The sequence below is a fragment of the Pan troglodytes genome, chromosome 4, assembly GCF_028858775.2.
Source record: "Pan troglodytes isolate AG18354 chromosome 4, NHGRI_mPanTro3-v2.0_pri, whole genome shotgun sequence".
Taxonomy (NCBI): Eukaryota; Metazoa; Chordata; class Mammalia; order Primates; family Hominidae; genus Pan; species Pan troglodytes.
In genome coordinates, this window is record NC_072402.2 from 139,721,138 (window position 1) to 139,748,157 (window position 27,020).

Here is a 27,020-nt window from a genome sequence, read left to right on the forward strand (position 1 = left end):
TGGATAAACAAAATATATGTCCAAAAAACGGAATACTATACAGCAATAAAAAGGAATGGACTGCTGCTACGTGTTGTATGAACCTGAAAAATGTTATGCTTAGTGAAAAAAGCCAGACACAAAAGATGTCATGTCACATGATTCCATTTATATTAAATGACCAGAAAAGGTAAATCTATAGACACAAAGCAGACCAGTAGTTGCCTGGGGCTGGGGTTAGGAGTAGGGAGCTTTTGGGAATGATAGAAATGGATTGTGATGCTGGGCGCAGTGGCTCATGCCTGTAATCCCAGCACTTTAGGAGGCCAAGGCAGGCAGATCACTTAAGGCCAGGAATTCGAGACCAGCCTGGCCAATGTGGTGAAACCCCGTCTCTACTAAAAATACAAAAATTAGGTGGGTGTGGTGGTGCACACCTGTAATCCCAGCTACTGGGCAGTCTGAGGCAGGAGAATCATTTGAACCCAGGAAGCAGAGGTTACAGTGAGCTGAGATCGCACCACTGCACTCCAGCCTGGAAGACAGGGTGAGACTTTTCTCTCTTTAAAAAAAAAAAGAAAAAGGATTGTGGTAAGGAAGTGCACTATTCCATAAACATAAAAATCATTGGATTTATATCTAAAAAAAATATTTTTTTGAGACGGGGTCCTGTTCTGTTGTCCAGAGTTGGGGTACAGTGATGCGATTATAGTTCACAGCAGTCTTGAACTCCTGGGCTCAAGCAATCCTCTTGTCTCAGCCTTCTGAGTGGCTGGGACTACAGGCATGCACCACCATGCTTGGCTAAATTTTAAAAATTTCGTAGAGACAGGGTCTTGTTATGTTGCCCAGGCTGGTTTTGAACTGCTGATCTCAGGTGATCCTCCTGCTTTGGCCTCCCAGAGCACTGGGATTACAGGCATGAGCCACTGCACCCAGCCTCAAAATAGTTAAAAAAATTAAACCCTTCTTTTAACTTCTATATCTACCTCCTTAATTGGCTATATTGACCTAAGATATTCATTAACTTTAAAAAAAAAAAAAAACCTAAATGTATTTTTGCATACCTTGCAATAATATCCCTCATCACAAATCTGCCTTAATCTTTATAACAGCTGTATCCTCGTTTGGATCTCAGGTACAGCCCCAACATGACAATTTATTGCTCATCTGTTCATTCCTACCCTTTTTCCTGTAAGTGCTCCATTTTCATAAAATCTTATTTTTCACTCTGATGATGGTTGCTATGCTTGTGACCTTCCTGCAAGCTCTTGTGAGGACTGAATGTGAGGCTTTGCTTACCAGCTCTTTCTAAAATATATAAATAGCCCAGAGAGTCTTCTAAAATTGGGGGCTCAAATCCACAAATGACATGTTATTTGAAAATACTGGATTTAATAGAAAATATCACATTGTAAACAAATCCATTGATCCATGAGCTTAAAACAGAATGACGGCACAATCACATAGAAAAGCTAAAGACAAAACACTGGTACCAAACATAGCCCTTAGGCCTGGGCTAGGCTCTCAAAGGTCTTTCCCAGAAATGGAGGCAGCAGTAGCTTCAAACAGGCACAAGAACAGCCAGGAGGAGGCAGCATCCACTCCATGAAGGCCTAAGACAATGAAAGGAAGCCAAAGCAACAGACCACCTTGGGATCCGGGGAGAAGGATAAATGGGCAAAAGGGTTGTATTTCCTGATGTTCTCAGAACATCAGACCACACCACGTGAATTTAAGCAGGACTATTTTAAGTGGGGAAACAATACTAGAAGCATTTGGTGTATTTTCCTGGCACTCACCTCCTAGGTAAGCAGGAGAGCGGGACACTCAGGAGTTGTGACTAAACTCACACTTAAACTGCCTGCCCAGACCATCCCCTTGGCTGAACACAACACTGAAATCGTGGCAGTGTCTGTTGCCCCAGTGGACCTCCCACTTACTAATGAGTATGTAAAACAGGAGCCACAGTGAGGCCTTTCACAAAAACACAGGGCTCTGGGGGAAAAACGGCTTCCACCTTCTGCCTTTTGGTGCTGGAGAGTCCCTGAGGGAGAGAAGTTTGACGTGGCTGGGCCCCTTGAGGCTCTGGATTTCTCAATAGAAGCCTCCTCTTTGGCCCCACCCACCCAAATCCATCCCCAGGTTCTCCTAGTTCAGAGAAAAGCTGTGAAAGTGGAAGAAGGAAGGGATCGTTTTCTTTCCATTGCACTTGTTACTGACCAAAGAGACTGCTTCCTTGCACTTATTTTAGATATTGAGAGTTTGTGCCTTAACTTGGAACAATGGTTCTCAACCAAGGGGCAGGCCTGTGCAAGAAGGACTCTCAAGACTCTTCAAAGAGGTGGTATCCAATATACATAAGCCCCTAATTCCCTCCCACTTGAAAATCAGTGCGTGTAAGGAGAGAAATTCCTGACGGGAGTGTGTCATACGTGTGAACCATGGCTGAAGCAGAACAAAAAGTTTAAAACCCCCAGCCTGGGTTTGGCAGACATCAAAACGATGGAGTACGTTTTGCAGATATTTTTTTTCTGATTAAGTTACAAACATTCTCCCTATAGCTAAACTCCGTGACTAGGCTCCCAGCCTCATGGCCAAGAACAGTAAGTTCACCCACTTATCTGGAGTAACCATACTAGATTAAAGAAATACAATTCTTTCTTCTAAAGACAATTTCCAGAAAGACCTGCCTTTCCCTATGGGTACTTGACACTAGGTCCCAGCACAGGCTAATCGCTGTATGGTTTCTTCGAAGATTGGCTTTTCTCAGTTTCTTTCTCTTTGATACTGTACAAGGGGTCCACCAACTTGTTATGAACAAGCATTAAACCTACAAAAAATTAAAAACAAAAAGTAGTTAATTCAGGCAGTGGCAAGAGTTCCTTGATTATCAATCATAACATCCAGGAGCTCTCAAATTTTGTCTTAGAGCTGACACTTCTCTCTTTTCTCTATGATCCCCAAATGATAAACACCCTAAGAGTACAAAAAGAGTTATTCACAGTGAGTACTACATTCATGGAACTTTTATAAATTCAATCACTATGGGAGTTGGCTATTTAAAGGTTAGTCTTTTCAGCAAAGAACAAATTCCTAATTGACCTACTTGAGTAAAAGAGGATTTTCACATGTTTGCCTAAAGCAGTGTGCATCCTTTTAAAGTAAAAGAAGGGCCAGGCATAGTGGCTCACACCTATGATCCTAGCACTTTGGGAGGCCGAGGTGGGTGGATCACCTGAGGTCAGGAGTTTGAGACCAGCCTAGGCAACATGGCGAAACCCCGCCTCTACTAAAAATACAAAAATTAACTGGGCATAGTGGCGGGCACCTGTAATCCCAGCTACTTGGGAGACTGAGGCAAGGAGAATCACTTAAGCCCGGGAGGTGGAGGTTGCAGTGAGCTGAGATCACACCACTGCACTCCAGCCTGAGCGACAGAGTGAGACCCTGTCTCAAAAAAAAAGAAAGTAAATAAAAGAAAGGAATCACTTGTTTAAGATTTGAAAAGAGAAAACCTGAGGCTTAATGGCACTGTGAGGTCACCACATAGTCCTTGGACCACATTGCATTTTCTTTCCTCCTTCTCAGAGCAAACAGATCTCCAGAAATGGATCTTTGCAGTCACAGGCAGAAATGACTGTGTAGTGTGATGCAGTTGGGTTTGATATTTCTTAAGATTACAGTTGTCAGTTAAAATGACCAGAGGATGAAAGCTGGATCTACTCCTTACTCCTAGCACATCCCAAGCTTGACCACCTCCTCCTGGAACCACACCTCCCTCACCTTTGAAATACTTGACAGTCTTCACTTTCAGCTCCAAGGTGGCATCCTCGTCACACACAAACACGGTGCGGGGATGCTGCTGGAAGGCAGACACGGTCCACATGTGGTTCACTCCCTCCTCGATGGCCTTGTACAGAGCAAATGCCTTGTGAGCACCTGTGATAAGGATCATCACCTGGGGATCAGAAAACAAGTCTGTGATGGAGGGGAGCATTCCAGACACCCTAAACAGTTGTAAGGATGATTGTTTTTCATATCACATTGTAAGTGGTTACCATGCAACATACTTTTGCTCAGTGCTCCCTGTGCTTTATCACACAAATAACCCGAGGCAGGCAGCATCATTATCTCCATCTTATAAGAAAACAGAGCCCCGGGGGGTTAAATAACTTGCCCAGGGTCATTTATGACCCCAAAGTTCATGTTCTTGACTACCACGTGACAGTGCCTCCAGGTATCTTTGATGATGACTATGAAGGTGCCCTGTAAACATACATCCCATGCCCAGGCCTGCTATCCCATCAGCTGGGTGACTCTCCACAAGCACAGTTTGTGAAAGAGGGCTCCCAACCTGCACCACCAGCAAGGGCGCTTTGCAAGCAATGGTGGGAGTTATCTGTGGGGCCTCTAAGGCTGAATCCCAGAAAGGTTGCCGCATTATCTGGTCACTTTCAGTTCACAGCGTTAAACCTATGAACTAATGTGACTTGGGGTGATGGTTTTTGTTAATATATAATAAAACAAAGGCACAGTCTCCACTTAACAGTTAAAATATCGAGAATGTAAGTGATCTTAAAGAACTCAGCTCTATTCAAGGGCAGAAAAAGAGAAAAAAACTCAGTTCTATAGATTTCCTTTCATTTTAATTCACATGTGCCACAGAGTTGTGAACAGGATTTACTGTTCCTTTCTTAAAAGATTAGAATGCAGAAGCAGAGAGGGAATGTGACTATTTCTTCCGGACCCCTCAGCAACCCAGAACTCTTTAGAAAAGATAATTTCCTGATTTCCAGCCCCAGGTCCTTTCCCAGATCAAGATGCCCTCATGATAAAGATGGCCCTAAACCCGTTTCCAAGCTGCAGAGCTAAAAACAGCGAGTAAACACCCCCACCCCATGTACTGATTGAAGATTACCCAACAGAAATCTGGGTGCCATCACTCATTTCACAAAAGTTCACTTTAAACAGGGAAGTTTTCACTGATTTAGATGCTTGTTTATTGGCTTGGGCAAAGAAATGTAAATCTAACATGTCTATACACGTCAGAAAGGAAGAGAAAATGCTTCTAAAGTTCTAATGAAAATAAGGAAATTGGAACCACAAAAAATTCACATTCAAATGATAGCCAATTTTTTAGGGGAAAAGCTAAATTCAGTTTAAAACACTTATATTTTAATCATACTTCACCACATTTATTAATCTCTGAGCACGGGGCTAGAAGCACAAGCATCCTTGGTGTCCCAACAGTGACCTCTACCAACTACAAGGAACAAGGGAACCCCTCTCTCCATACCTGGTCAGGTACAAATATTCCAACATGAGCGATGCTGGCCTCCTCTCTGCCTGTGAAAAGCATGAAAGGGGCCTGAGGCCAGAGAGCCTGCTGTCCCAGGCAGTCAGCCAAAGGCACCAAAAACGTGCTCAAGGGATTCACCTCACACTGGGAATAATGATGTCTTCCAAAGACGCAAGAGGAACAGTGAGTAACAGGGTCAGCAGGGATTTTAGCCTTATTTACCATGCCTTCATCTTTAATAAGAATGTAGGTGGTACCAGTATAGTTAAGATTAACAAGAGAAAGACAAGTCCACCAGCGCAAGGCTGGTGGGGCCCTTATGCCCTTACCTCTCTAGCATCCATGACAGTGCCCACCCCCACCGTCAAGGCCATGGTGGGCACCTTGGTGAGTTCTCCATCGAAGAACCTAGCATTGGCCAGGATGGTATCCATGGCCAGCGTCTTCACACGGGTCCTGGACACCAGACTGGAGCCTGGCTCGTTGAAGGCAATGTGTCCATCAGGGCCGATGCCTACAGGGAGAGAGCCCGTGCAGCCCTGTCAGTCCCAGGGATCCAAGATTTCAAGAATGGACAATCTCTCCTTCCCTAACTAGGGTCTGAAAAAAAATCATTGAAAGCTGTGTCACCTTTCTCATTTGCAGCCCTGGGCAGGCACACCTTAAACATGTGATCTGTCCCCCTCCCTACCATTTCTTTCTCTTTGCCATACTGTCTCAGAGGAGACCCTCCCCACCATGTCTATCTGAGGCACACACAGACATTGTTAACTTGCTATCACCCTCAAAAAGCTGAGGAGGAAACACTCCAAACAGCTTCTGCCTCCCCAGATTGTCAGAAAAGTGGACCTTCTCTGTCTCTTCTGCCTGTAGTTAGAGGGTCCTGCTGCTGGGATAGAGGTGCAGTGAACAAAACACCCAGAGAACCTGGACAGGGGCTGCCAAGGTTCTAAAATCTCAGAGGATGAGAGGTCCTGCCCCCCTCCTGCCCACCTTGAAGTATAGAAGAGTGATCTCTAGAGCAATAAAAGGCAGTTCAGTGTTACCCCTCATGGGTAACTCCAGAGGTGGCGATAGATGGACACACAGAAGGGCAGCCCAGAGGACACGAGCACAAATCCAAGAAGCACACACTTGCTCCCACCTGTGTACCTTGAGTGAGTCACCTAACTTCTCTGGGGTTCAACTGGCTATCTACAGGGGCTGTGTGGAGCCTTCTGGAACTACATGAGTCCATGATGTTAAATGTTTAGATAAGTTCCAGGACTGATCCATAAAACCTTAAGACTGGGGAGTAGACAGAATCTCAGAGTCCAAACCCAAACCTCTCAGTTTACAGACAAGGCATCAAACTGCAGAAAGAGATCTCCAAGATAACATAGTTCCTGAGTAACAGAGCCAGGCAGGGCCCATTTCTCCCGCCTCTGTCTCTATGGTCACTAGCACACCCAGAAGAAGCTGTCTGCAGACAGGCATGGTGTCTTGTCCTCCTTCCCATGGGTCTGGCCCTGGACATGTGTGCTGCAGAGTGTCAAGCTCACCTCCAACAAATAGCTCGATCCCACCTGCAGCCTTGATCTTCTCTTCAAAGGCATCACATTCTGCCTGTAGGTCGACTGCATTCCCATCCAGAATGTGGGTGTTTTCTGGGTGGATGTCAATGTGCTTGAAGAAGTTGTTCCACATGAAGGAGTGGTAACTCTCCGGGTGGTCTCGAGGAAGGCCTGTGGGGCCGTGAGACACTCGGTTATGCCTAGGCCAAGCCAAAGCCCCCCTCCTAAGAAGGATGCCAGGACACCATGCTGACCTACAGAGACACTCCCAGGGGTCTGCCCATCTGGGAGCCTTAGGCACCAGCCCTCTGACCCCTAGCCACTCGGCACAGGCTGAGCCAGTATCCATGTGTCCACCCACCCAGTACCACCATCTGTGGCCACAGGGCTTGGCCAGAGTAACTGCACACCAAGGGCCTGGGAAATCCCCACATTCTGATCTGCTTTTCATAAGGCAATGACCATAGGTTAGAGGCTGGGGACACTCTGGCCACCTGGGGTAGGGCTGGACTCATCTTAGAAAGCAAGCAAGCACACCCCTCACCCTGTGCCTCTCAACCCACCATCCACTCCCAGTTCTACCCCACTCAGCCTGAATAAATCCCAGCTTGAACACCAGGTGGTTAGAGAGAACTATCTCAGGGCTTCCCCAGATCAACTTTTTTTTTTTGGCCAGGAAAAAAAAAAAATAATGTTTAATGTTAAGCATTAAGAATATGTAAAATCAGCCTTAAAAAGGAAGGAAATTTTGACACACACTACAACAATGGATGAACCTTGTGGACTTTATGCTAGGTTTAAGAAGCCAGTCAAAAAGACAAATACTTTATGATTCCAGTTATATACTCTAGTTTGATTCTAGAGTAGTCAAATTCATAGAGACAGACAGTAAAATGGTGGTTTCCGTGGCTGGTGAAGTGGGAAATGAGAAGTTGTTGTTTCATGGGTATAGAGCCTGAGTCTTACAAGATGAAAAGAGTTCTGGAAATTGATTGCACAACAATGTGAATGCACTTAACACTACTGAACTATACACAGAAAGGTGGTTAAGATGGTAAATGTCATGTTACATGTATTTTACCACAATTTTTTTTTAAAAAAAGGATGTTTAAAATGAAGCTATTTCAAAAGGACTGGGTGAGGGAGAGGTGATAGAAGACCAAGGTATAGTCTTTCAGCAGCAGGAAGGATACCAATCTCAGGTCCCCTTCAAGTGTACCTGGCAGAAAGGGGAGCTGGAGGCCACACACAGAAGAGAAAGCACAGACACAGATCCTAGGGGAAACACCCGAGCCAGGATCCCACTTGCAATCATTTGTTCCAGAAAGAAATGGAATGGAGTTGAGGAGCAGGCAGAGGAGAAGGAGATACTCTAATATTTATTAAGTATTTGTTATGTATAAGAAACTTCCACATCTTTTATCATAAAAGCATTAAATGAATTTAATGCTTACAACCTGTGAGGTCAGCTTTATTAGCCCCATTTTATAGCCCCAAGAGGTAAGTATTGATAATTGAGCCTATCATCAAATGTCACTGGCTCCCCGATTCCTCTCCAGGACTGGGCCAATGAGAGGAGGAACATCACTCTCCTAGAATCAGGAAAGAACCTTGAAAGAGAAAGACTCACCCACGTACTCATCCATGTTGAAAGTCTTCACATATTTAAAGGACAGGTCCCCATTCTTATAGTATTCAATCAGCTTCTTGTAGCAGCCAAGTGGGGTACTCCCTGCAAGAGTGGCCACACCCATGAACACCCCTTGCACCCCAAGTCTGGAAGCCCGGAGGGTACACAGGAATAAGTCAGGGCTGCTCACAGGGAGAACCTGTCAGATCTGAAGTCCTACCCAGTACTCCAATCCTAACTGCCATCCATCCATTAATTGCTTGTTTAATGCCTATTTTGCCACTAGACTGTAAGCTCCAGGAGGGCAGGACTGTGTCTGCCTTGATCACTGCTGAATCTCCCAGTATCCAGCACACTGATGACTGAAATCACTCTGATTAGTACCTGAGTGAACATCAGACTTCATTATTGACATGATACTCCCTGAACAGGTACTATGTGCAAGGCACAGGGCCATGTGATAAGGACACAGGGGAGCAAGGGACAGTAGCTACTCTAAGATAACTCACTATTTAGGAGTAGAACACAAAGCAGGAACATCAGTTGTGATAGGGTAAAGCACAGGCTCACCCAGTGCTTCAGGGTTCAAGGAAGACTTCCCTGAGGAGCAGCGAAGCCCTAGTTGAGTCTCATTAAAAAGTCAATGTCATGGCTAGGCATGGTGGCTCACGCCTGTAACCCCAACACTTTGGGAGGCCAAGGCAGGCAGATCACTTGAGGTCAGGAGTTCAAGACCAGCCTGGACAACATGGTGAAACCCCGTCTCTACTAAAAGTACAAAAAGTAGCTGGGCATGGTGGCATGTGCCTGTAATCCCAGCTACTCGGGAGGCTGAGGCACAAGAATCACTTGAACCTGGGAGGCAGAGGTTGCAGTGGGCCGAGATTGCACCACTGCACTCCAGCCTGGCCAACAGAGCCAGACTCTATCTTGGAAAAAAAAAAAAAAAAGTCAATGTCATAAAAACACACACACAATAAAAGGTAGGAGGACACTGTATATTAAAAGACTAAAGATGCATGAACCCTGACTGGACACTGAATTAATTTTTTAAAAACCAACCTATAAAAGATAAATGTGGACAATTGAGAAAAAATTGTGAACATAGTTTGCATATTAGATGATGGCATGATTTTTCATTTTCTTAGGTATGATGGTATCGTGGTTGTGTAGGAGAATGTCCTTATTCTCAGGAGATATGTGCTGAAGGATTTAGAGATAAGTGTCAGGATGTCTGGAACTTATTTTCACGTGGTTCAGAAAAAAAACTTGTGTGTGTATGTAGATAAAGAACAAGAGCCAGAGAAAGGTAAAAGCAAATGTGGCAAAATGGTAACAACTGGTGAATTTAGGTGAATAGTATTGACCTGTTTTTTTCCGCTTTTTTGAATATTTGAAATTTTGCAAACTAAAAAAATGAAAGAAAAAAAACCCATCGAGATTACGTCATGTCACCCCTCTTTTCAAAACCCACCAATAGCTTCTCATTTCACCCTCAGCAACACCAGTTATTCTAAGGCTCCACAGAACCTGGCCCCTGGCTATGAGACCCTCCCTGCCACCATATCCAACACTGCACAGCCCCACCCCTGCCGACACACTCCCTATCCTTTCCTGCTTCATGTTTCTCCTTTCCTCTTACCACCAGCTAACATACTCTATATTTTGCTAATTATTATCTGTCTCTCCCATTATAATTTAAGCCTCAGAAGGCAGAAGTTCATATCCTTTTTGTTCATTGCTGTATCCTTAGAGGCTAGAACAGCTTTGCATATGGAGGGTACTCAATAAATACCTGCTGAGTGAATGGCAGCTCCCCACAGCCCACCCAAAATAATCAGTTGGTCCATGTGACAAGGCCTTAGCTATGCCTGAGCCACATAGCTTCCTCTCTCCTGCCATTTTCCAAACTTCTAGCCTTCCCATGAATTCTCTGAACTTCCCAGTATCTAGCCAATAAACTCCTTTTCTGCTTAATTTAGCTGGAGTTGGTTTCTGTGGTTTCCACTCAGAACCCTGACAGGTGCTACATCTATCAGAAGCAATGTTCCAAGGAACCCGTGTGGAAACGCTGTCCTGTTGGTTCAAGCAGGACAGGCAGGGAGAGGCCAGGTTTTGGAGGGCCTTGAATGCCACTCTGAAGAGCTTGGATCTGACTCTGCAATGATGGGAATGAGGGAATGGTTTCAGAAGGCCAGACTCTGACCCATACAGAGGTTGGGTCTCTCCACAGTTAGGAGACAGGATGTTAGCACAGCCTCCGAGGGCCTGAGACATTGCTAGTTTCACAGGCACAGGTGGATACTACTCCCACAAACCTCTAGTGCAGAACTCAGCAAACTTTGGTCCACAGGCCAAATTTGGCCTGCGGCCTGTATTTTTTATTTTTTTAGACAGAGTATCGCTGTCACCCAAGCTGGAGTGCAGTGGCACAATCTCAGCTCACTGTAACCTCTATCTGCTGGGTTCAATCGATTCTCCTGCCTCAGCCTCCTGAGTAGCTGGGATTATAGGTGCCCGCCACCATGCCCAGCTAATTTTTATATTTTTAGTAGAGGCAGGGTTTCACCATGTTGGCCAGGCTGGTCTCAAATTCCTGACTTCAAATGATTGACCCACCTCAGCCTCCCAAAGTGCTGGGATTACAGGCGTGAGCCACCACACCCGGCCCTGTGGCCTGTTTTTATACAGCTTCTGAGTTAAGAATGGTTTTCTTTTCTTTCTTTCTTTTTTTTTTTTTTTGAGACAGAATCTTGCTCTGTCACCTAGACTGGAGTGCAATTGCACAATCATGGTTCACTGCAGCCTCGACCTCCTGGCCCAAGCAATACTCACACCTCACACCACAGCCTCCTCAGTAGCTGGGACTACAGGCATGTGCCACCATGCCTAGCTAATTTTTCTATTTTTTGTAGAGATGGGGTTTTGCCATGTTGCCCAGGCTAATCTCAAACTCCTGGGCTCCAGCAATCTGCCTACTTCAGCCTCCCAAAGTGCTGAAATTATAGATATGAGCCACCATGCCTGGCCTGGTTTTTACATTTTTAAATAGTTTTTTTTTTAATTAAAGAAGAATAATATTTTGTGACATGTGAAAATTATATAAGTTCAAACTTCAGTGTCCATACAGTTTTATTGGCATACAACCATACTCATTCACTTATATATTGTCTTTTCTTTTTTTGAGACAGGGTCTCACTGTCACCCAGACTGGAGTACAGTGACACAATCATGGCTCACTGCAGCCTCAATCTACTGGCTCAAGCAATCCACCTACCTCAGCCTCCCAAGAAGCTGGGACTACAGGTGAGCGCCACCACGCCAGGCTAATTATAGCTGCTTTCAAACAACAGAAGGGTTAAGTTGTTGCAACAGAGACTATATGGCTAGTGAAGTCTAACATATTTACTACTGGCCATTTACAGAAAAAGTCTGGACTGCAAGGAAGACCAAAAAAAGAAAAAGAAAATAACAAGTTTGAAGACCCCTCCAACACACACACACACATAGACATGCTAATGGATGGGTCAGGTAGGGCCACTAGGGCAAACCCATCCATCTCTGAAAGAAATAATCAGGACATTTGTCTTGAGGAGCTGGGGTCAAAATATCTTTCTGAAAAAGCAACATTTTGATTTTTTCCAAAAGAAATTAGAACTGTTTTTTACTTAGGTCCTGTGTTTAATTAAGCCTTACAGAAAATTACCTAAGTGACTATCTTTTCAATTCTCCCAAGGATGGTACTTAGCTGGTACCCCTCTAGATGCAGGGAAGAGATATTAATTCATTACATAAAATGAATGCCTTAGGGTATCAGGACTTAATTCTGTTAAGAAACCCTGGTGGACAGGGCTGACTTAGGATGTAGCCTAAAAATAAAATTCTTCCTGCCAACCAAGATCCCTTCTGCTCCAGGATTCTGCAGGGACAGGCAGCGACTAAACCAACCCATAAGGGAAGCTGGGTCCTTTGTATGTGGAAGGGGCAGGAAGGTGCTCTCTCAGCACCAGTACCCCAGAGCCCCCGTGAAGTCCCTTGGCTGAGTGAGCCGGTGTACCTGGCCCCTGTTGCCTACTCTCTCCACCCCTATCCACGGCACCCTCTCCATCCAAGAACGCACCAGTGGGAAGCCCCAGGGTGAAGTACTTCTCTGGCCCTGGGTTAAACTGGATGATGCGGTTCCTGATGTATTTAGCCGCCCACTCGCTGGCCTGAGAATAGTGCTCCAGGATGATGAGCTTCATCTTGTCCTGCAGTGGGGGAGAGGGGATGACGGAAAGGAATCAATGGTAAGGGGCAGAGAAAGAGATGGAGGTGGTGGGAGAAGCTTCTCTTACCCAGCAACAATCCCCTTCCCAAGCTGTCTGAGCCAGGAAAAAGGCCTTTCTATTCACAGAGGAGCTAAGAGGCTAGGCCAGTCGTCTCCACCACCCACAGACCGCCAGGAGGCGCCACTGGGGGCAGATCTGGGTTCTAATCTCAGCTCCTTCACTTACCAACTGCAGGACCTCGGTCAAAGGACCTAAGTTCTCTCTGAGCCGTTTCCTCCTATGTAAAAATTGGGACAATAGTACCTACTTCACAGACTTCACGACGGGTAATATGAAATGAGAGAATGCATGTAAACAACTTAGTATTTTCTACGTTGGCTGTTACCATCCAGATAGATGCTCGGCTCAGCCCCGCCTCCCTCATCCCTGCCCCTACCGGAACGGGATACCCTACCCCTCCCCGCCGTCTACCCCACGACTCTTCCTCCAGAAGTAGAGAGGTCATGGGATCATGCTGGGCCACTACAGCAGGTGGGGCAATGAGCTCTGCCTGGGGAGCTGTGTGCTCTCTCTGGACTAGCGGAGGGGTCTTCCTACTGGCCCACCTTGCTTTGCGAACCCCTCTGGGTCCTCAGTTTCCCCCAAAGCACAAAAGGGAAAAGGTAATCGCTCCAGAAGGAGGACATTTTGTTCCCCCAGCACTGCGGTTAGTGGGAGTGTAAAGGAAAGAGTCGAAGGTGGCCCGCGCGGTCGTCGGTGGGGTACAGCGTGTCCCCCACCCCGATTACCACCCCATCGCCCCTCCGATCCTTCCTGGAAAATGTGTGAGGGCGGCTCCCCGGGGTCCCGACCCCGAGTGCCGTAGGGCTGGAGCAGCGCTCCGCGCTCCGGCCCGCGAGGAAGGTCCCCGCCAGCCCTGCTACCCACTTACACGGACGCCTCCCGCGGCGGCTGCAGCGACTGCGCCGGCGGCCCGGCCCCGCGCGGGTCACGTGGCTGCGGGTCACGCGGCGCCGCGTGCGCCGCCCGCCGGGCTGACTCAGCTTGGCCGTAGCTACCCGGACCGACTCTCCCCGGCGGAGGAGTTCCGGCCACTCAGTCCCACCTCAGTCCCTGGCCCCGGCAGGCCCTGGAACAGACCTTAAAAAACACTTTCCCTTGGGAGGCGGGGATTCGAGCCTGGTTTGTGTGTGTGTGTGTGTGTGTGTGTGTGTGCAAGAGGAGGGAGACTTGAGGGGTGTCGGGTCGCCCCCAGGAATACAACCCCCTGGACCTTGGGGCTGGGGCCGGGGGGTTTTAGTGCAGGGGTTGAGCTGGGGGCAGGCAAAGCAGAATCGCTTCCTCAGTCTCCTAGGGTTGGGCCTGGCTCTGCCTTCAGTTTCTTTCTTTGTTTAGATGCCATTTATTTACCCAAGTATTAAAACTTTTGTTGTTTAAAGTACAATTGGGCTTTTTAATGTCCTTTTTTAAAGATCAAACTTTGCAGCATTATATAATAGAGAAAAAGGCAGGCCCCTGGTTTCCCCAACTCCCCACACCAAGATAACCATTGCTTAGTTTAAGAGTACATTCTGAATTGCTTTCTTTGAATATGCTTACACTGTTATTTTACATAAATGGGAACACATACACATGAGGCTTATATATATCAAGGCTCGGATATTTGACCTGCATTATTTCACTTAATCCTTATTAAGCTCCAGTGAGGTAGGTTTGCCGTTACTTTTTAACAGGTGGAGAAACTGACGCTTGGAGAGAAAAATTAACTTGGCCAGAGGCACAAGTGGTTTCCCTTGTGCCTTCAATTCAGGAGGATCTGTCCAAATCCAAAATCCATGCTTTTTACCGCTAGCGGGCACTGCCTCCCAGCTGGTATGACTGGATTTGGGACGCTTCCATATCAGAAAAAGAGATCCATCTTATTCTTTCCAGTCAACATTAGAGTGTTCCAGACTTCTAGGGACACTTGGGAACTTTCCATGCGGAGGCTGGAGGAAGGACTTGAGTGCTGGTCATCAGTAACATCTTCCATTACATAGGGTTTTGCCAGAGCTTTGTGCGCATTATTTCATAGAATCCCGCCCAATCGTCAGATATGATTACCGCCATTTTATTGATGTGAAACTGGGGATCAAAGGCGTACAGAGACTTGTGATATATGACCTCATAGTCTGACATCCCGAACTTTAGTCAGTGCTAGGGAGCAGTGGTGAGACCTTCTGAATCAGCCTAGTTTTCCTCCAGCAGCAAAAGGCCAAAGGAATCCTGGCTTTATGCCCACGGGACAGGGCCTTCCTCAGTCAGCCAGGTGGCCACGTTCTGCAATTCTGCTGAATCTGCTCACTGGACAGCCCCAGGCGCTCACCCAGCCCTTGGGCCCAACTGCAGCTCCAGACCAGCTTGCTAGAGGTAGGCTTCATCTGGTGAGGCCCTGATGAGACCAGATGGTGGAGCTGATACCTTTACAGTGTGGGGGACTTGCTCTTTGCCTCAGTGTTATTTTGTTTTGTTTTGTTTTGTTTTCCAAATCCTGAGAGGCTGTGAATGGCTTGGTGTTGGTGTAGTTTTTGTTTATTTTTAAATTCAGTCAGAAATCTTTTTTTTTTTTTTTTTTTTGAGATGGAGTCTTGCTCTGTTGCCCAGGCTGGAGTACAGTGGTGTGATCTCTGCTCACTGCAACCTCCGCCTCCCGGGTTCAAGCAATTCTCCTGCCTCAGCCTCCGGGGTAGCTGGGATTACAGATGCCTACCACCATGCCCAGCTAATTTTTGTGCTTTTAATAGAGATGGGGTTTCACCATGCTGGCCAGGCTAGTCGCGAACTCCTGACCTCAGGTGATCCGCCCGCCTTGGCCTCCTAAAGTGCTGGGATTACAGGCATGAGCCACCACCCCCAGCCAGAAATGTTGTCTCAGCTTGAGGACTGCAGATGTTTCACAATGAAGCTCCAACTCCAATCTCCGATCACGTCTGATAACATGGGCCAGGTCTGCAGCATCTGCATCCAGACCTTTCCAGGAGGAGAGTGACTTCTGGTGACTAAGCCCATTTCCCCTGAGTTAACCCTTCTGCAGGGAACCAGTGCAGGGTCTCTGTGAAGCCTGGAGGCTCTTGGATCAGCGTGGGGACTAATCGGAAAGACCTGCATTTCCATTCTGGTCTGGCTAATTTCTGGTTCTTTAGTGCGTAATTCAAGCAAATGACTCAACTTCTCCAGGTCTCAGTTTTCTTACCTGAAACATAAGAATTGAGTGGAAATTAAGTAATACTGCCCTCGTGTGGCTGTTGTGACTATTAAATGAAGTATTAGTATAGCATGGCATTCACAGCCAGCTGTTATTACTTACCCCTTATTTCCTCCTAACCCTCCTTACAGCCCACTCTCTAACCATACTGAAATGCTCTCTAGCCCTAACCTCCTGTCTCCCTGTACTCCTCCTACTCCACATCTGTGTTTAAACTATTACCCACACCTATCCTCCCATCCTTTTGTCTTGGAACTAAAGTTGCCAAATTAAAAGAATTGTGAGTTTATCCATACAATGGAACACTCTGCAACTCTTGTATGGTCAGATATTTTTATACCTTCTAATGCACCCTTGCTTTGGGCAAACAACTGACCAGATGTTACCTCCCAAATTCTGCTCAATTCATAGAGTTTGTGTGGTGCTGGCACTACCCTTTGACTTAGGAGCGAACCAATTAGAGACTCCATGGCTCTGGCCATGATTAGTTCAAGGCGAGGCAGGCATGGAAGACACTAACCCAGCAGCCATTCAGAGACTCCTTCTCCCTTGCTGCTTCCCACTGGAGAAACTGGAAAGTCAACGACTCTCACAGCTTCTCCCACAGCTACGGGGTGGCCAAGTAACTTCATTCTGCCCAATGAGGGAGGCGGATGGCTTCTGGTTAGATATTTTACTTCCTGAGAAAAGTGCTGTGCTTGAGAAACAAACTGGCGGTTTCTGGTTCCTTCCCTTTCCTTCCTGCCTTGAAGGCAGTTGTGATGACTGAAGCTGGGGAGGCCACGTTGTAACTGTGAGGCACCAAGCATAAGGATAGAGTGGAGGAGGGAAAACACTTATGTCCTTGATATCTGACTAGTGCTGGGATCTCCTACTTCTGGACTTCTTCTAAGTAAATGGTAAATGTCCTTATGGCTTAAACCTTAAATCATTGTTAGGAGAATTTCCTGTGACTTGAAATTGGAAACATGACTCACTGCTAGAGCAGGTGATTCAGATCTTCCTTAGGGTTTATGCCACTACTGGGGGAAAATACACTTCTCCTGAGATCTTGAGCTGTAAAACAGAGGAAAGCTTAGAGCTACAGAAAGGTACAACAAATAGAAGAGAGACACAGAACTCTGATGACATCATTTGAGCCCCCTAGAATAGCATGTCTGAAGCCAAACATACCCTTTTGGGTTTCGTGGTTGAGTGAGTGAATGAGTGAATACATAATTAAATATCATTTTCCCCTGAAGCTAGTTAGAGGAAATTCTGGAAGGATATTTTATTAGTTATCTATTGCTGTGTAACAGATTACCCCAAAACTTAGTGGCTTAAAACAACAATAATGACTTCTTTCTCACAGTTTCTGTGGGCTAGAAATTCAGACAGGATACAGTGGCGATGATATCTTGCCCCTCAACTGAAAGACTCAAATTCTGGGGCTGGAATCATATGAAAGCTCATTGACTCACACATCTTGACAACAGGTGCTCACTGTCAGTGGAACACTCACACATGGCTCTCCTTGTTGCCTGGGCTTCCTCACAACATAGTGGTGGGTTCCAAGGGCAAGCGTATCAAGAGACAAAGATGGGCTAAGGCTGTATCCTTCTTCTGACCTAGTCTCAGAAGTCATATAGCATCACTTCTGCTGAGCTCTGTGGGTTGGAGAAATCACAAGCCCCTATCCAGATTTAAAAAGAGAAAACATAGACCCCCATCTCTCTGTGTAAGAAGTTCAGTAATATTATAAGAAGAGCATGTTGGACGGGATACATGTACAAGTATGGCCATGTTTAAAAAATACAATCTGCCACAGACACACACTAACTTGTTATTAAGATTTGATCTGGCCAGGAGTGGTGGGTCACACCTGTAACCCCAACACTTTGGGAGGCAGAGGCGGGCAGATCACTTGAACCCAGGAGTTTGAGACCAGCCTGGCCAACATGGTAAAACCCTGTCTCCACTAAAAATACAAAAATTACCCGGGCGTGGTGGCACGTGCCTGTAATCCTAGCTACTCAGGAGGCTGATGCGCGAGAATTGCTTGAACCTGGGAGGTGAAGGTTGCAGTAAGCTGAGATCGCACCACTGCACTGAAGCCTGGGTGACAGAGCAAGACTCTGTCTCAAACAAACAACCCCCCCCCTGCCCCATTTGGCAAAAAAAAAAAATTTAATAAAAAGATTTTATCAAAGTAATTGACCATCTACTCTGTGCTGGGCACTGTGCTAAAAGTTTTTAAAGCATCGTCTCATTGACTCATCATATTTTTTCAAAGTGGGTGCTGTGGGGTAGGATACATTCTGCCTAATATTTGTATGAAATGAATGATTTTGTCTTGAAGGAAAAACAACAACAAAACCTTGAAAACTTAATGAATCTTATGCTTCCATCCAAGCCAAGTAAATTGCCACCTGCCCTGCAGTCTTCTTTTTCATTCATTTATAAAATATTTATTGAGCCTTTACTATGTGCCCAGCACTATTTTAGGTTCTGGGGACACAACAATGAACAAAGAGCAAAGACCATACCCTTGTGGACCTCCAGGCTCTAGGAATTACATTTTTATGAATTTTAGTAACTCGGAGAGACAGCCAGCCTCCAAGACGGCTCCTAGTGATTCACACGCTTATGTAGTCCCATTCCACAGTGGATGGGGTGACCTGTGTAACCCAACAGGATAGTGCAGAAATGATGGGTGTGTCTTCTAGGGTTAGGTCATAAAAGCCATTGCAGCTTCTTCTTTGTTTTCTCTCTGGGATCACTTTCTCAGTGATGTCAGCTGCTCCATTTCCACACTGGAGCAGCCTTATGGAAAAGCCCAGGTGGCGAGGAAACAAGACTTCTCCCAACAGCCATGGGAGCCATCTTGGAAGCAGATCCTCCAGTCCCAGTCACGACTGCAAATGACTGCAACCCTGGCCAGTAGCCTCACTGAAATCTCATGAGAGACCCTTAACCACAACCACTCAACTAAGTCATTCTTGATTTCTTGACCCACAGAAGCTGTGAGATAATAAACACTTGTGGTTTTAAGCTGCTAAATTGAGAGTGATTTGTTATGCAGCAATATATCTAATACGCTCAGAAAAAAATCCACAAATGGGGAGGGTGGCAAACAAGAGATTCAACCTTTGTAGCCAGTCCCTTGTGTCTGGAGGTGCAATGTCTGACCCATCAGAGACTCCCCACTCCCCACCCCTATACTCCAACATCCTGCCCCCTTCCACATGTTTGTGGAATCCCCTGCCAAGGCTTTTGCTGAGCCTTTCTTTCTGCTACTTGCTGTTTTCCACCTTTTCATTTTCTGAGGCCCTGTCTTACCTCCTATAATGATAGCCATATGTCACTACTCCCTGCATTTCCCATACTCCCTGTAGCTCAGTGGTACCTTGCACATAAAAGCCAAAGCCCCAAGTGGCTCAGAACACTGGCTCCGAAGCCCATTGGATTCAGATTCTGGATCAATCACTAATTAGCTGGGACACTTTTCTTAACCTTCCTGTAGTTCAGCTCCCTCAATTGTAAAATGGGGATAATCATAATGGCCACTCATAGGATAGTTGTGAGGATGAAATGAATTGACACGTGTAGAGCATTTGGAACTGCACCTGACACATGGCGGGTGGTCAATAAATACCAGTTATTAAACCATATGATTTTGTGACTTTTCTGGGTCAAAAACTATAAAATATCAGCAATTTCATACTGTTTAACCTAATATTATTATTATTCTCTCATCAGAGATATTCAGAGAAACAATCCAGCAACTGAAAATTAACATTTTAATTAGTGTCTCTAGAAGAAAATCAAAGATGATCCAAATCAGAACTCAGAGCACCTCTTAAAATTCTCCTTCGTTAATTTTACTGCTAACCAGGAAAACTTTCTCCACCACTTTTTTTTTTTTTTTGAGACAGAGTCTCGGTCTGTCGCCCAGGCTGGAGTGCAGTGGCACTATCTCAGCTCACTACAACCTCCACCTCCCAGGTTCAAGCGATTCTCCTGCCTCAGCCTCCCAAGTAGCTGGGACTACAGGCACATGCCACCACACCCAGCTAATTTTTGTATTTTTAGTAGAGACGGGGTTTTGCCATGTTGGCCAGGCTGGTCTTGAACTCCTGACCTCAAGGGATCTGCCTGCCTCAGCCTCCCAAAGTGCTGGGATTACAGGCATGAGCCACTGCGCCCAGCCAACCACTAATTCTTTTTTTTTTGAGACGGAGTCTCGCTCTGTCGCCCAGGCTGAAGTGCAGTGGCGCAATCTTGGCTCACTGCAAGCTCTGCCTCCCGGGTTCACACCATTCTCCTGCCTCAGCCTCCCGAGTAGCTGGGACTACAGGTGCCCGCCACCAGGCCTGACTAATTTTTTGTATTTTTAGTAGAGACGGGGTTTCACCGTGTTAGCCAGGATGGTCTCGATCTCCTGACCTCGTGATCCGCCCGCCTCGGCCTCCCAAAGTGCTGGGATACTAATTCTTAATTCTAACTAAAAAATCTCTTTGCCCCAACAGCACACCCACATGACCAGCCAAAGTGGGGTTCTACCTTGCTTTCCTTTCAATTTAGCTCTGTTCTTCTCTTCCTTGTAGTAAACTTCTGTCAGTCCTTTTGGCTTCTCAGTTGTTTCTCCCTTCTTCTCTCTCATCTCAAAAGCCCAGATGTGAAACCACCAAAAACTGGCTTCTTAGAGGGCAGAAGAGAGGGGAGAAGCCTAGAAGGCAAAGGAATAATTTCTTTTTTCTTTTTCTTTCTTTCTTTTTTTTTTTTTTTTTTTTTTGAGACAGAGTCTCACTCTGTTGCCAGGCTGGAGTGCAGTGGCATGATCTTGGCTCATTGCAGCCTCCGCCTCCCAGGTTCAAGCGATTCTCCTGCCTCAGCCTCCCAAGTAGCTGGGACTACAGGTGTGCACCACCATGCCCAGCTAATTTTTGTATTTTTAGTAGAGATTGCGTTTCACCATGTTGGCCAATATGGTCTCGATCTCTTGACCTCATGATCTGCCTGCCTCGGCCTTCCAAAGTGCTGGGATTACAGGCATGAGCCACCATGCCTGGCCTTTCTTTTTCTTTTTAATTTGGTAAAAAAAAAAACACACACACACACACACACACACCATTAAGCTTACCATCTTAACCATTTCTAAGTCTATAGTTTGGTAGTATTAAATATATTCACATTGTTGTGTGACCAATCTCCAGAACTTTTTCATTTTGAAAAACTGAAACTATAGCCATTAAACAATTTTTTGACTTAACATAATGTCCTCAAGATTCATCCATGTTGTAGCATGTGACAAGATTTCCTTCTTTTTCAAGGCTGAATAATATTCCATTGTATGCATATACCACATTTTCCCCTACTATCTGCCATCCATTTACTTAATTGATTTCAGTACACATGTATAGCAGTACCAGGATTGTAACCCTCACTCCCGTGTGAAACAACTTTATCAAATAGAGCACAGTGCTTATGTACAGCTTCTTTTGCCTTTCATCTGACAGGTTCCACTAATTTCCAAAGTTACTTGTCAGCATCTTTCCCCCTCTATAACTTTCAGTGAGGTTGTTTAATACATTTTAATGCAGTTATATTGTTTTGTCACATTCTACATTCTGTCCTGGGATCCTTCTCCTAAATGATTTTTTAAAAATTTGTATACTCTTTGTGCTGTAAAATTCTATGGGTTTTGACACATGCATAGTGTCAAAAATCCCCTAAAATATAGGGGATTTTTTTAGGACAGTGAAACTATTCTATATGACACTATGATTTAGGACCTATTTAACTCTCTGAACCCCTTGGCAATCATTAAACTTTTTATTTATTTATTTATTTATTTTTGAGACAGGGTCTTGCTCTCTTGCCCAGGCTGGACTGCAGTGGTGTGATCACAGCTCACTGCAGCCTCCACTGCCCAGGCTTAAGCAATCCTCCCACCTCAGACTCCTGAGTAACTGGGACTACAGGCATAAGCCAACATGCCTAGCTAATTTTTAAATTTTTTTGTAGAGATGGGGTCTCACTATGTTGCTCGGGTTAGTCTCAAACTCCTGGGCTCAAGCAATCCTGCTGCCCTGGGCTCTCAAAATGCTGGGCTTACAGTCACACACCACCATGCCCAGCTTTTTTTTTTTTTTTTTTCTGTAGAGATGGAGTTTTGCCATGTTGCCCAGGCTGGTCTTGAACTCCTGAGTTCAAGTGATCCACCAGCCTCAGCCTGCCAAAGTGCTGGGATTACAGGCATGAGCCACCGCAACTGGCCTCACTGAGCTTTTTATCACCACGGTAGTTATGCCTCTTCCTACCACATTTTGATTATCCATTCATCTGTTGATGGATGTTTGAGTTGATTCCACCTCTTGTCTATGGCAGATTCCTTTTAAAGGGAGAAATGAGAACAAATTTAGTAATTTTAGACTCCATCACAAGAAAAAAACTATATAATAAATTGTGTGGCTCCAACATTAAATGAGAAAGCGGGTCATAGCTTGAAGAGTCTTACAGGGCAGAGCAGGGTACATGCAAGTCAGGGTTCAGAAATGGACTCCACGGCCACACTATCTGGCTTCGGATCCCAGCTCTACCACTTTTGGGCTGTGTAACTTCTGTGTAAGTTATGACATGTCTTTGTTCCCTAATGGCTTCACCCATAAAATAGGAAAAATAATATCTACCTTACAGTATGTACTATTATTATCAAGAGCAGTTGCCTCACGAAGGGTAAATGATGTAATACATCTAAGGCAAATAATAGCTGCCACATTGTATGTAGTATTAGTCTCAAGAATAATAATCTTGCCTGTAATCCCAGCACTTTGGGAGGCCGAGGCAGGCAGATCATGAGGGCAGGAGATTGAGACCATCCTGGCTAACATGGTGAAACCCCGTCTCTACTAAAAATACAGAAAATTAGCCAGGCGTGGTGATGGGCGCCTGTGGTCCCAGCTACTCGGGAGGCTGAGGCAGGAGAATGGTGTGAACCCAGGAAATACAGCTTGCAGTGAGCCAAGATTGCGCCACTGCACTCCAGACTGGGCGACAGAGCGAGACTCCATCTCAAAAAAAAAAAAAAAAAAAAGAAGAAGAATCTCAGGGAGGAGCAAATGATTTAACATATATAAAGCCCTTAGAACAGTGCCCGGCACAGAGTTAGCCCTCACTAAGGGACCATTACCATTATTACTAGAGTTTTGAGATGGGCTCAAAAGAGCCAGGATTTGATCATTTAAGAGGAGGAGGAAGGCATTACAGGCAGGCACAAACAAAGGCACAGTGGCACGGAGGCTGAGGGAGTAGATTTAACAAATAAAAGTACAGAACATCAGTGAAATCTGAATTATTTATAATTGCCTGTGCATATGTACACTGAGATAGAAAAATATTGCATGCACTGACTTATACTTTTAGTAAATTACTTTTAGTAACATATTCATTGCTTATCTGAAATAAATTGTAAATATCTAAATTACATACCTCTTTAATTATATTTCCCTGGAGATTTTGTGCTCCCTAATAGTTCTTCATTTTGCAGAATTTATGTATAAAATTCCTTACTATTAGTCTGTGTTCCATTTACATTTTATCATGACTTCTGCAGTGGTTGCATCCAATTTATTTTGTTCTTTTGGCCACTGAACATTCATTAATGAGAAATCATGCTTGACATTAGCTTTACAAGCCAGTGTATTGAACATACATAGGCATAAAGTTACCAACTCTGAGAATTACTCTTCAAATTTGATTGGCTGAAGCACATGTGTCATCTTTCATGCATAACTTGCTTTTCCGTTCTTCAGGATCACATTGCATCTTTTGATCAATGACTCTTTAAAATGTTGTCCACTGACAAGAAGGAGCACTGTCATCAGTTTTTATTCCTTCTTTTCATTACACTACATGTAGATTACAATACAACTTTTGATGGATGTATGCAAACAGGTACAATGTTTATCCAAAGTTGAAGCAAAGCCTGAATGATCCTATGAAAGATATTGGCTGTCCTGCCCATGTTCTCATAATGCTGCTTAAATAGCATTGGATGTTTTCTATTGAGACTGAAGTAATTATCATGAAATTTTTCACGTAATGTAATCATTTAGGTTTTGCTTCAACTTTGAATAATCATTGTACCTGTATGCATAACATATAATGTAGTGTAATGAAAAGAAGGAATAAAAACTCATGTAATAAATTAAAAAACACAGGTAATATAATGTAGTATAGATTTTATTCTTTCTTTTTCATCACACCACACATGGTGATTCCACTTGTACCCACACTGGAAAAGTATTTAGTAACATCCATGTAAAAAACTGAATTTTTCAAGGGATGAAATCCATCTTGAAAGATGGTCATAACAAGTGTTGTAATAATTGTCCACTCTGAGCTAAAATTTATTTTCCTGTTCATATGTAATGTCCCTTTTAACAATAGTTTTGATAATTCAAGGGATGCATTTTTCATCAATTCTCCTTCAACACATTCAACAAATACATTTAGCAATGGAGTAGTACTTCCATAACACTATTTGCTCTTTCAATTTGCAGAATCCTATAGCAGAATTGACATTGAAAACTATGAATGAGAAATAACTAGGCACCATTCAATGGATTATTTTAAAAGTCAAGAATTTTGGGGGCCTTTTCTTCATAATTAAAGTATAATTTCAGTGCTTGAAATAAATGGAAGATTCTCTCAACTATGTTTGTTAAAGAGATCCAATGGATTTTTGAATGCAAGAGAAATGAATAATTCTGAATGCCAAAATCATAAAAATCCTTAAAATGTTCAGTTAGAACCCTATAAATACTAAAGTAAGAGAACGATTTCATGATAATTACTTCAGTTTCAATAGAAGAGATCCATCCAATGCTATTTACGCAGCATTATGAGAACACGAGCAGGACTGCCAATACCTTCCATAGGATCATTGAGGCTTTGCTTCAACCCAAATAAATAGTGTACTTGTATGCATACATCCAACAAAAGTTCTATTTGTATTATTTCCAACAAAAGCAGTAAAAACGTTTTCATTAACTGCCAACTCAAGAGGCTCTGCAAATATTTGCTATTGTTTCTGAAGTCTCACCTGGAAGGGATTCTACCTGCAATTGCCTTGTTGCAAGTGTTTTTATGAGAAAACTAGTGCGTGCAGGAAAAGTTGTACCTGTATTGTGATACTTGTATTGTGGCTATGCCACAAAAAGATGAGGCATTTAGATATTTGATAATCTCTGTAATAATAAAGGAAGCTATTATATTTCTTATTAGGGCAGTCGATTTTATCCTAGCATTTGAAATTTTGCTTGCAATTTTGGAACCAGAAAATACTTTGTCAGTAGTATGTTCAAATAGTTATTTGAGCAGAAAGACTGATAATGATATAGTGTGGAAGGCCATTACAACTTCTATTACAACTATTTTTGTCTTAATCTGAGTTTCTCTTAATCAAAAAACTTTGTTGGTGTATCACTTTTCTTAGTACTGGTTGAGAAAATCTTACATCTCTTTTATGTTTAGCCATTCATATATGCTAGTTTCCATCTAACTTTCTATCATTTTTATACTAAATGAACAATTACTGCACAAAGAGCTTCAAAAGGACTTTTCCTTGTTTAATAAATGTCCACTGGTCAGAAATTTCATCACAAAATTTACACTTGCTTTTTGACAATCAGTGGTTCAAATATACGCAAATAAAAAACAGATCATATAAACTACTGCAAAAATGGAAGACTGACTTTGCTAAGCTCACAGCCGCTTCAGTACATCTGTCACTCATAAGTCCAAACTCATAACAAACCATAAACAAGGTCCAACTGTTAAAAGAGTTGCGTTACATTGAACCTGACATCTGATGCCAAAAAAAAAAAAAAAAGTGAACTTCCGGTTTGCTTGCAAGAGAGAACCGTACCTCTATGGGAAAGTCTCCCAACCCCCGGGGCTGATTTAGTGTAAGGTTTAGGGAAGCGGGTCATGCAGGGTCTGGTAGCGCTTCTGAAGCCTAAGTATTTAGGAATCTAAGGCCTTTCAGCTGTGTTAGCAAATCATAGGCGGAGGCTGCCTTTCGCCTCCGACTTCCGGGAGCGCCGGCGCGAGAGCGAGACACTTTCTCATTGGCTGCTGTCGAGCAGCGGAGGGGACCGAGGGGCCGGCCCTGATGCGCTGCCTTTCGGGCTGTCGTGGATCCGCTTACTTTTAGGAGTGCAGTTACTGCAGCGATGCTGTCGCCGACTGGCTGATTTTCAGAACGTGTGTGTGATTGGAAGTTATCTCTAATTAACGGTGGCTCCTGTTCATGACTTTGGACTTCTGCAAAGAACAGTGTTTTCCTTTCCCGAATAAGAAAATAAGTACCCTTAATTCTCAGCCTTCCCTTCTGTTCTTCCCTCAGCCGAACCTGCATGAAACCAAGAAGGTATTGTCCAAATCTTTATGGAGATACGCTTTTCAGCTAGTGTTGCCATTTAGGTGATTTAATTTAGGTGCCAGTTACTGTCGAGGAAAAGTAGCTCTGATGATTTTTGAATGTATTGAAAAAAGCTGAACACAGGACATTCAAGGAGTCTTGACAAAGTCAAGTAGACAAAATACAGGATGTGCCCCACATACACAGCCAACTCTATGGGGAAAGTGAGAGGGGAAGGGAGGGAAAGCCCCATATCCGACAGAAAGAAATCTAAGTCCTTTGTCTTTCTGGAAGGGCATCCATGGCATCCCGGCTTGTTAAAGAAAAATATTAGAATAACCTAAATATCCGTCAATCAGGGACTGATTGAATAGTTTTGCACACTTGTAAAATGGAATACAATGCAGCTACTAAAAAGGAGCCAGTTCCATGAGCTGATAGGAAGACTACCACAATAGTTAAATAAGTTTTTAAAAGCAAGATACAGAACTCTGTGTATAACATGTGTGCTAAAACATGCATGAGGGTCAGGAGGTAAGAATAAATATATGTTCCTGCGCGCATAGACAATTTCTAGAAGGATGCTAAAGAAACAGGTCGCAGTGATCTCCTTGGGGGAAGGGAACTAAAAGGCAG

The 27,020-nt window shown here is 44.3% G+C and overlaps 2 protein-coding genes across 7 annotated transcripts in view; one reads left to right on the top strand and one right to left on the bottom strand.

Annotated features, from left to right (window-relative positions):
* RNF14 (ring finger protein 14) overlaps positions 1–27,020 on the top strand; it is a 121,256-nt gene that overhangs the window by 54,317 nt on the left and 39,919 nt on the right. For both annotated transcript variants that reach the window (XR_008548090.2, XR_010157032.1), the window contains one exon: positions 11,656–11,770. The gene's annotated coding sequence lies outside the window, so the exon portion shown is untranslated. The remainder of the gene's footprint in view (positions 1–11,655; positions 11,771–27,020) is intronic.
* On the bottom strand, positions 1,358–13,866 carry GNPDA1 (glucosamine-6-phosphate deaminase 1). Of its 5 annotated transcripts, none has more exons than XM_063810800.1 (8): positions 13,341–13,672; positions 12,961–13,050; positions 12,585–12,714; positions 8,465–8,566; positions 6,823–7,005; positions 5,611–5,795; positions 3,766–3,940; positions 1,358–2,812 (listed from the first exon to the last, which is right to left on the bottom strand). In XM_063810800.1, the coding sequence occupies exons 3-8, from the start codon at positions 12,706–12,708 to the stop codon at positions 2,712–2,714; spliced, it is 870 nt and encodes a 289-aa protein (XP_063666870.1). In that variant the 5' UTR covers positions 12,709–12,714; positions 12,961–13,050; positions 13,341–13,672; the 3' UTR covers positions 1,358–2,711. The 5 variants fall into 5 exon arrangements, with proteins under 5 accessions (XP_063666870.1, XP_063666871.1, XP_009448125.1 ...); XM_063810801.1 differs by having other exon boundaries at positions 12,961–13,012; positions 13,341–13,668; XM_009449850.5 differs by lacking the exon at positions 12,961–13,050 and having other exon boundaries at positions 13,667–13,866.

Bases quoted from the DNA above. Each gene is read 5' to 3' on its own strand.
- GNPDA1 (XM_009449849.5), bottom strand. From the start codon at position 13,421: ATGTCCTCCTTCTGGAGCGATTACCTTTTCCCTTTTGTGCTTTGGGGG. The intron at 8,567-12,584 runs GTGCGTTCTTGG...CCACTCTTGCAG, and splicing joins CACCCTGGGGCTTCCCACTG to GGAGTACCCCACTTGGCTGC. The intron at 5,796-6,822 runs GTGAGCTTGACA...CTCTCCCTGTAG, and splicing joins GATCGAGCTATTTGTTGGAG to GCATCGGCCCTGATGGACAC.